General features: G+C 37.7%; 1 protein-coding gene across 1 annotated transcript; it reads left to right on the top strand.

Annotated features, from left to right (window-relative positions):
- The first annotated feature begins 1,096 nt into the window (after positions 1-1,096).
- Positions 1,097-7,588, top strand: LOC138177263 (major urinary protein-like). The gene is made up of 6 exons (XM_069108360.1): positions 1,097-1,180; positions 2,370-2,503; positions 4,556-4,626; positions 5,218-5,325; positions 7,257-7,358; positions 7,566-7,588. Exons 1-6 carry the CDS (start codon positions 1,097-1,099, stop codon positions 7,586-7,588), a joined length of 522 nt encoding a protein of 173 aa, XP_068964461.1.
- Positions 7,589-9,963: the final 2,375 nt, after the last annotated feature.

Here is a 9,963-nt window from a genome sequence, read left to right as displayed (position 1 = left end):
GGAGCGGGCTAGAATGGAAGGAAATATAGTTAATCTTTAACAATATAACTACTATGGAAATGTTTTGTGTAACTACACATGTACAACCTATATTAAATTGCTTAACTTCCCAGTGGGGGTGAGTGAAGAGAGAAGAAAGGAACATTTAACAAATGTTTAAAAATTGTTTTTCATATGCAACTTGGAAACAAGGTATACAGGCATTGGGTTTTAGAAATCCTTCTTGCCCTACTAGAAAGTTAGAGGGGGGAAGGGGGAAGATATAAAAGAGAACAGATTGGGGGAAGGGGTAGTCAGTAGGCTTGCTATCTTGGGGTGGGGAGTAGGGGAAAGACAGGGAGAAAACTTTTAATTCAAAATCTTGTGGAAATGAATGTTGAAAACTAAAAATAAATTTTGAAAAAGAATGTCCTTAGAATGTTTTATTGTGTATTAACCTGTAAACACCACAAAGGAAATCAAGTCCAAGCATTTCATTTTGATCAGGGACTACAATTGTGCTCTGCAAACAATTGATGCTTAAAAGATGTTTATTGAATTTCTACAACTAGACAGAAAGTTCCCAGATAGTGATGAGAAATATTTCTTTATTTGGGCACTCTTCTCACCTTACTTAAGACAAGATTGGCTGTACTTTAGATGTATTGTAAGCAAGTTTCAACACTTTTTAAAATGGTGACCTACGTGTAATCATTTCTGAGAATGTAATTGCCTCACTGACACAGGGAAAAGAAAAACATAGGAACTGTATTTTCTGGTGTCGGGATAAACATGGAGTTGATCCGAAGAAGCTGGCCAAACCTAACACTGGCTGTTGATCTTGGAAATTTGCATTTCAGAATTGTCAGATTTTTTTTTTATCAAGAAGTACTTTACTAATCTGTCCTTGGGATCTTGGCTAGCAGTTACTAACTGGATAGTAACTCTGAATAACATATTTTTTGAAGGATTAGTGTCGCTTTAGTGCCACATCATCAGGAACCCTCCCCAGAGAGAGGTATAAAGGCAGCTGACCAGAGAGCCAGAGTATTCATCAGAATCCTCCCTCATTAAGGGGCTGCTGAAGCATCAAATACAAATACAAATCTTTTAAAAGATGAAGATGCTACTGCTGACTTTGGGGCTAACCCTCATCTGTGGCCTCCATGCCCTCAAAAATAATATAGAAGACCCAAAAAAGGTAAGTGACCAAGAATGGGAACAAGTTGATAGAGTTGTCTGGCAAAGGTGTGAGGGTAATAGGCAAGGAAAATAGGACCTCTTTGGGCAGAACAAAGCAAAAACAGGATTTGCAGCTGAAAGAAAAAGATGCACATTTGTGTTTCCTCACTCAAAATGTTCTTTCCCAATAGTTGTGTCATACATCAATAATTACATAGCAGAAAATATGAAATTACACGAGTGTGTGGCAATGTGCTATTTCTTTTATGTAACTAAAATAAAAAATGGTAATAAACTCTCATTAAGCACAGTATAAACCCTAGAACAAATTCTGCATCTGAGAAATGAAGGGCTGCACTGCATGATCTGTAAGTTTTCTTTACATTGCTGAAGTCTTGAGATACCATTGCTTAAGAAAAAACTGCAATTGAAATCTATACTCTCTGCTTCTCATTGCAATTGTAAATGAGACTTCAAATCCCATCAAGGCTCCTTTTCTGTGTCCTGTCATTTAAAACAATTTTGCCATTAGGATTCAGATGGTAGCTTGAGTCTTTTTATTCTGCATATGTACTGGGATTAGATACCACGTAAGTTCTGTGATGGGGTATTATCTCATATTCAGGTAGAGTAGAGGGAAATGCAGTCCTTTAGGATCATGAGTGCTTAGAGTCACAGAATGAACACAAGTCTTTCATAAGAAATAAGGGAGAACTTTTGTTAGGATCCCAGCAGAGAATTTGTGTGTTCCTGTGGCAATCTCTCTCCTTAATCCCCAAATAATTGAAGAAATTACCAGTCATATCTAACTCCAAGATACATAGCAAGAGGGAGAGAAAATAATGTTATCGTTAGAATAATGCCATGAACCGCACAGTGCTAATATTATTAGACCCATTGGACAATTGAGCAAACCAGGGTACTGAAAGGTTAATAACTTTCCAAAAGTCACAGAGTGAGTTAATATCAGAATCAGACTAGAACTCAAATCTCCTAACTCCTAGTCTCATGAGCTTCTTGATATACTATGAAGATAATATGTGAACCACATAGGATTGGGGTAAAGATATATTTCACCTTTGAGGCTTCATTTTCTTTACTTGTAAAATGAGGAATTTGGACTATGGTCTTTCCCAGCTTAAAAAGACGGGGCCTATGAGACTAGAGGGGTCTTTTTTCAATTCTCATATCAACACCCTTCCCAACAGATTACTGGAGAGTGGTTCACTGTTGTATTGGCCTCAAATGTGACATCTAAGATTGAGGAAGGAGGTAGCTTGGAGCTGTTTGTGAAAAGTCTCAGTGAACATGATGGTATTCTAAGTGGTGAATTCCTCAAAAGGTAAGCGCTGCCTCTGTTAGTTGGTGAATTTGCAAGCGGGGACAAAAAGCTGGGTCAATAATTCTGGGATCCTTTAACCCACACAGGCTGAGCCAGAAGTCCATTAGTGACAAAATTCTCAGAATGTGGCTGGTTTCATAAATATTAAAGGCAACTGCTCAAGGAAACAGAAATTCACAGGCTACACACATACTTGAAGCTTGTGTGCAGTGGTGAGGGGCAGTGTTGATTAAAAGTATTTTTATGTGGAGTTTGGATCTTTTGAATCACCGCCCTGGGGCAACTACCATTTCCTTTCTGTTCCAAACCTCCCTGAGTTTTGTGGTAGAGTCTCCATTTTGTGGTAGAGAGGTCAAAGGGTGTGGATATTTTAGTCCTTTTCTTAACATAATTTCAAATGATTTTCCAAATCAATTGGACCAATTTGTAGCTCCAACAATACTGCATTTGTTCTATCTTTGTCCAGCAATTACAATCCTATTCCTTTTTTTGTCATCTATGTCAGTTTGCTGGGTAAAAAGTAAATTCTCTTAAATTTGTCTTTCTCATATTACTTGTGATTTGAAACATTCTTTCCTTTGTTTGTTAACAGTTTCTAATTTTTTCTGCCAATTTTTTTTAATTTACACTCTGGTCATCTGGGTACCCCAGTGAGTGAGCACTGGGCCTGGAGTCAGGAAGATCTGAGTGCAAATTTGGCCTCAGACACTAACTAGATGTGTGACCCTAAGGCAAGTCACATTCACCTCTGTTTGCCTCAGTTTCTCTATCTGTAAAATGGGAATAATAATAGCACTTCCTTCTCATGGTTGGCATATTGATAAAATGAGGTAAAACATGTAAAGTGTTCAGGACAGTATTTGGCACATAATAAACATTTTCTAAATGTTGGTTATTAATTTTATATCCTTCAACTATTTTTCTATTAGGAAAAGGCTTTGAGTCTTATATATTATTATTAGTCTCCTATATACTTTGAACATCTTAAATTTAGATGTATTTGATTCAAAGGTTTTTTTTCTTCCCAAAAGCAATCCCAAAGGATTGCTTCCTTTCTCATCTTAGTTATTTTATTTTGTATCTGCAAAAACTTTTCAGTTTCATTTAGTAGACAATGTCCTCCTAGGTGTATTTATAAAAGGTGCTTAATATGATGATCATCTTATTTTATTACCATTAATATTCAACCACATAGCCCTTGGAGGCATGGTATAAACTCACAGTATAGCATTGCCTTAAATCTCATCTCTGCCAGATTACTCCCCCCCCCCCCCGTACCCCCAGAAAATCTTATCAAATACAAAGTTCTTTTTAGGTTTTTAGGTGTACCAAGCTCTGATTCTCACTTGTCCTGTCTTTTTTCCTGATCTACTTTTTTATCTTTTCTTTTTAAATTTAGTATGAAATAGTTTAGATTATTTCAGTTATATTGATTAAATTGAGACAATTTTTGTTTGCTCTTCTCCTGAGATCTTGTGAGTATAAAATAAAATAAAAAGTTCTAATTTATATATAGCTCTTTCAGCTTAAAGAAGTTATAGGTTTTCTCCACAATGAGCTTATGAGGAAAGGTGGAACATTAATATCCCTCTTTGGAGATGAGAACTATAACTCTCTGAAAGATGAAAAAAAACTTCTTTTCCCAAGATCATACAGTTAGTATGGGAAAGAATCAGGATTTGAACCCAGATCCAACTTCTCTTCACTTATGGAAAGCCTACTGATTATCCCAAAGATTTTGATGCAGATCTACTACAGAGCGAGTTCTTCTGTCTAACCAAGTATTTTCCTTAATTGGATATCATCATTATTCACCACACCATAGATTTCAGATTTTCAAAAAATTAAAAATAAACAACAATTTTCAAATGCTTAACTCAACTTAATCCTAAGAAGTCACTTAGATTCAGCATTGTTTATAATCTTATTGTAAGAAATGAAAAAATTATAAATCTTTACAGATAAAATTAAAATTAATGCATCAGGGTATGTCTTAGTAAAATTTCCTTTGCCAAAATGAGTTGTTCTTGTAATCCTAATCTTTATTTCTAGGGAAAATGGCAAATGCATTCCAGTTTCTTTGACTGCTTTCACAGGAGAAGATGGCGAAATGCATTTCACATGTAAGTATAAATGAGCGTCTCAGTATTTCTCAATATTATTCTGAAATGAATTAATGGACCCATGGATTAACAAAGAAGTGGATAATGGTCAGACAGTATATGAAAATACGCCTTTGTGCAGATGTCCCTTCCCTACCCTGTCTTAATTCCATCATGACTGCACTGTGAATAGCCTAGATCAGAAACATTGATCTTCTCGCTTCCTCCTTCCTTACAGAGCTCCAGAGGTCTGATTAGCCCAGATTGAAATGGAAAATAACTCACTGTGTGGCCTTGCATAAGTGCTTTCTCTGCCTTGGTCTCAGTTTCCCTCATCAATAAAGTGAGGTGGTTGGACTAGATGGTTTCCCAAGTTCCTTCCATTTCCAGCATTTTGTGACTCTAGAGGCAGATAAGAGGAATGTTGAAAAAACTATAAGTCTGTAAACAAAATTGCAGTTTGGTTGGAATGTCAGGGTTTATGACGGAATTGAAGTTTCCAGAAAACCCTGGGAAAGAACTTTGCATGAAGTTTAACTATTAATAAGTCTCAAGCCTTTACATTTACTCCTGTAGTTTCAAAATTCTAACAACTTTTAAATTGCTTCACAGATGATGGTTTTAATGATTTCTCTGCTCAAAGTATGGACTCTGAACATTTGATATTTATCATGTATAATACCAAAGATGGAGAGGTGACAGTTTGGGGAGAACTCTATGGTATGTAACCTATGATCCTGCACTAATACTTTTCCCCTTCTCTATTTCATGAAAAGTGTAGTAAAGGAAAATGAATTGTATCATTGTAGCTTTGGTGGTGTATTTGACTAAAATTTACAATGCCTGAGATAAGGGGAAAAAATGGCTTCCCAGTACTGCAAACTGTCCATCTTGAGCTTCCTTCAGGAACCTTTGCAGGCAGCTCTGACCCTACAATAAAATTCAAGCTTTGTAAGAGCCAGGTACATTCATTTTTATCTTCATATCAATAACTTGAATATTTGGCATAAAGAAATGATGAGAGAGACAGACAGAGAGAAAGGGACAGTGACAGAGAAAGAGAGACAGAAAGACAGAGTCAGAGCGAGGTCACAGGGTAAATTTTTCTTTTTCTCTGTTCTAAAAAATGGTAAATAAGTATTAATTATTCTCTGTTGTTCTCCCCATGCCTCTAGTTAGTAAACAAAATGTTAGGAGCTAGGCCACTGGCCTAATATTGAGCCATTAAATCTTTTTCTCTTTCCTCCTGGGTGCTCCACTCTTGTCATTTTGGGCTGTCCTCAGTGAACGATATATATAGGTTGGCAATAGAATGGTTAATCATGTTTGTCCTAAAATCAGATTTTAAAGTCAGGTAAGTAGAAAGGTAAAATCTTCTAAGAGATAGAAATAAACTTTGGGAAGGACACAGTCCTCCTTGGAGTGCTGCTACAGCAGGTGTTTGTGCTTCATTCTGAAAGAGAACCATGATATCAAGGAGGTGATGACACAACACTCAAATGAATTGGATTTAAGTGACAGGGGGCTGTGCAAACTTACCAGCCTCATTTTTTCCTCGGATCCATCTGCATCCAGTGATCAGATATGGATCAGGGAAACTGGAGATGACCTGGCCTTTTCAAACTAAGGTCTTTAATAGGTCTCAGTTTAACTGAGGCAGCATCCATTCAGTGAGTAGGGCATCATAAGAAATGAGACAAAGAAAGGCCTTAAAAAAGCATGGATGTGTAAGACCTTCAGTGTTTTTGGTGAAAACATTCATTCTGAAGCAATCAGGTCCGAACAATGACCAAGTTGGGCTTGGTCTGGGACCTAATTTTGGCCAATTGATGAAAGCCTGAGTGATTTGAGGTAAAGGCTCTTCTTTAAGAGAAAAAAGCAAAATCAAAAAGTTTGAGAGATTAAAATTTACATTCCCTTTGGACAGAGTGCTAGCAGGTAAGGGTTTGACACCCTAATTCTCTCTCTTTTGGAGACATGGAAGGAATGTGGCGAAGGAAGATGAGCAATCAGAGGTTAAAACCTCAGGAATCTTAATGGTTTCAGCAATACGATCCTATCCTATGTTTCTCTGACATCCCAAATTTTCTCCTAATCCCTCCCAGTCTCTCTGTCTCTGAAATGACTGTTGGTCCCCCACGTTGGGTTCCCTTGCATTCTCATCTCCACTCCCTGGATTCTCTATTCCCCCATGAAAATTTACTTTTTATTTATCTTTCATATTTCTTATGTAATAACTGTTTAGCCCTTATAACCCCAGGGTGTCACACTTACATGTACTTATTTCTAAAGATGTTTCTTTCCAGTAAACTGTCAACTCCTTGAGGGAAAGGACTAGCTCTCCTTTGTCTCTTCATCACTAGTGTCTCATATTGTACTTGGCACATAGTAGGTGCTTAATAAAGGCTTGTTGATTGACAGACTGATAATCAACAGGAATTTTTCTTTCCTCCTTTATTAAGGTTCATCAAATCCTGGGGTCATATGATAGTTCCAATTCCCAAAGTTATCAGCTTAGTCACCCAAATCAAAGGACCTTTCCCCTGTTTTCTGCATTCCACTTTCATCTAGCTACCTCCTTTTCTATGTATTGTTAAAAGTGATCAGTGAGAGAGACTTAGTAGCCATTTTCACTTTCACCCTAACTACAGGCCGAGAGAAAACTCTTCCAGAAGAAATAAAGAAGAAATTTGAGAAAATATGTGAACGTTTTGGAATTAGGAAGGATCAAATTAGAGATGTGTCTAATGATGGTAAGCTCTGCTCATATCTATTTCATATTCCTCCTTTTCCTCTTAGTACTGACTGGGAAGGAATTCTATAGAATGGAAACAGCCCCTGTTGACTCCTCTTGTCCTCTGCCAGATAATCTTATTTACCTTTTCCTATGGAATAGTGACAAAAAGCTCTGAGAAGGATTCATGTTGGAAAATCATTGGTATCCTGTTTTGTCTCCACAGATCGATGTCAGAAGCTTAGATAAAGAACTTCACCCTGGCAGACAGGTTTGTTATCTTAAACTATGGGATTATTGCCTGAGAGTGATATTTCTTTAGAAAACCAGAGAAGGTTGCTCTGGTTTCCAACTGCATAAAGTGGGACCGGTATAGATCAACTTGTGAGACCCTACTGAATTTTGGGTCTGAATTTTGCTGTTAGAGTCTTTAGCAGTGCTTGACTTGTCTTTGGTCGTCCAGACATTTTTGAGTAAAGAAAGTGCTTAAGGTGGGGGATGAGGGTGATTCACACTCTTTTTTTCCTCAGGGCTATTTTAATTCTGTCCCTTCTCTCTTTTCTATTTTCCAAAAGTTGATATGTATAAGATTAATATGAGGATGTGGAATGGTCAGTATGGAAAGGAATCAAACCAAGTAATCGGGATAAGGATGTGAAGGAGTTTCAGTGGCAGGAAATGGGGTGAGCATGCAGGTGGGATTTTGGGGTAGTGATTAAAATGACAATCTGGATTTGTAATCCATTCAATCTAATCCATTAAATGCATCTATCTAATTCAAGAAGAACTTCTTTCTTCTTAACAGCCTAAAGTTGTCTGTCTTTGTTTCCTAGTCTGAGGGTTAAAGGAATAAGGATTTTTTTTATTTGGCTGCTTTTTCATTTTTATCAAATTCCATTCACATACTCATCTCAGACAACATTACTGAATCTCCTGAAATCTATGCTTCCCTAGCTACCTTCTTATGGGTCAAAATTACCTCCAGGCTGTGAATTTTTCATCTTTGTGCCAAGCTCTACCTCTTATTTCCAATTCCTAAGTCACTTTATGATGTTATATAACCAAGACTCTTTCACTATCTCACAGGAATTCCTAGGATGAAATATGCCTGTGTTTCTTTGAACCAGTCCTACTTCCTCCAAAGAACTGTTAAGATGGATGATGAAAATTTCTACTGGCTCTCTGTTCTCTCCTCCAAAATCAAGGAGGATGCTCTCCCCCTCCATGCTTTGCCTTCTCACAGGACTCTTGCCTGCAAATGTCTAATAAATTATTAATCCAGTACACTGTGTCCCAAATATATTTGGTGAATCTGGGGGAGGTGGGCAAGGATTGCGGAGTAGTAGCAAGATAAGATATTGTCAGGTATATGGGAATTCACCAAGGCTCCTAAATTAACAGAGTTTTGTCTGTGCATGCTATTAATACATTTTGTTTTTACATGATAGTAATTAATGTTTACACATTACGCATTTATTCAGTGAGTCTTTCCTTACTACTTAGTACAACTTCTAGGCTATCCTCTCTCTTCCTGCCCCTACACCTCATCTGCTTGGTATTTATAGAACTTCAGATTGGATGGTGAAGGAGGTGATTACTCTCAAAGGTGTTAAAAAATACTCTGTGGAACTATTCTCACAATGGTGACCTGAACACACCCCACCTTGTCAATGGTAATGGCTTAGGTGTCTCAGGATTCATTTTTCCTGGAGTGTTAACCTTGACAGAGTCGGGTAAGTTCCACATTTCCAGCTTCTGAAGGACTCTCACTAGTTTGGTTGAAATCCAAAATTTCCCTTTAAAGGTAGCTCAGGGGACAGTAATCAAGTCTGCAGTCAAATGCTTTACATAGACCCCCTGGAAAATACAGATCAATCCCAGGAAAATTAGTACAAGTAGTGCCAAAGTTGGTGGTAGTTTAAGCAAGTATTTGCCAGTGCTAGTATTAGTCAACTAAAGATAACCCAAATTATATTGGCCACAATAGGGCTCTTTTGGAGTGTTCAAAGTTATTTTATTTAAAGGCCAACAAAACATCTAGAAAGGAGGGGAAATGTTTTCACCATGGGTTTGCCGAGATGGCTGAGCAAGAACAAAATTCACAAACAGCCTCTTCCCTTAAGGCTTGTGAAACTGTTTCAGTACCACTCCCATTTCTGGCTAATTCATTCTACCCCACACTCTCCTCTTCCCTAACATCCCCAGTATATCTTTCTCCTCCAACCCCTACTCCTCCTCTACCCTATTCCTTGCTTTCTGCCTCCCACCTTTTCTTTAAGGATTTCATGCAGATTATAACTGAGCTTACCTCCCAGTCTGACAAAACACTAGCAACACAGGCTGAGGAGGTCCCTGAAGCAACAAAGGAGCTTCAAAGAACTCCCATTTCAAATATACACTCCACCCCTAAAGTTCTAAGGGACAGTAAACCTGATATTTGTTACTATTGCTAGAAACCAGAGTATTGAAAATATGAATGTAGGACCTGTCTCAAGGTTATGGAAAGTCAGAAATACCGGGGGCACTGAGGCCCCCGCCAAAGACCATAAAGGTGCAAAGGTTGCAGGATCACCATCCATTTCTACCATGTCAGGTCTTGAATCCTTAAATAATAATAGACAATT

The sequence above is a fragment of the Petaurus breviceps genome, unplaced genomic scaffold, assembly GCF_028583685.1.
Source record: "Petaurus breviceps papuanus isolate PSGF00001 unplaced genomic scaffold, PetGlider_PUasm1.0 90383, whole genome shotgun sequence".
Lineage (NCBI taxonomy): Eukaryota > Metazoa > Chordata > Mammalia > Diprotodontia > Petauridae > Petaurus > Petaurus breviceps.
Note: the sequence above shows the minus strand (reverse complement) of the source record. Positions and strands in the feature narration are given on the sequence as shown.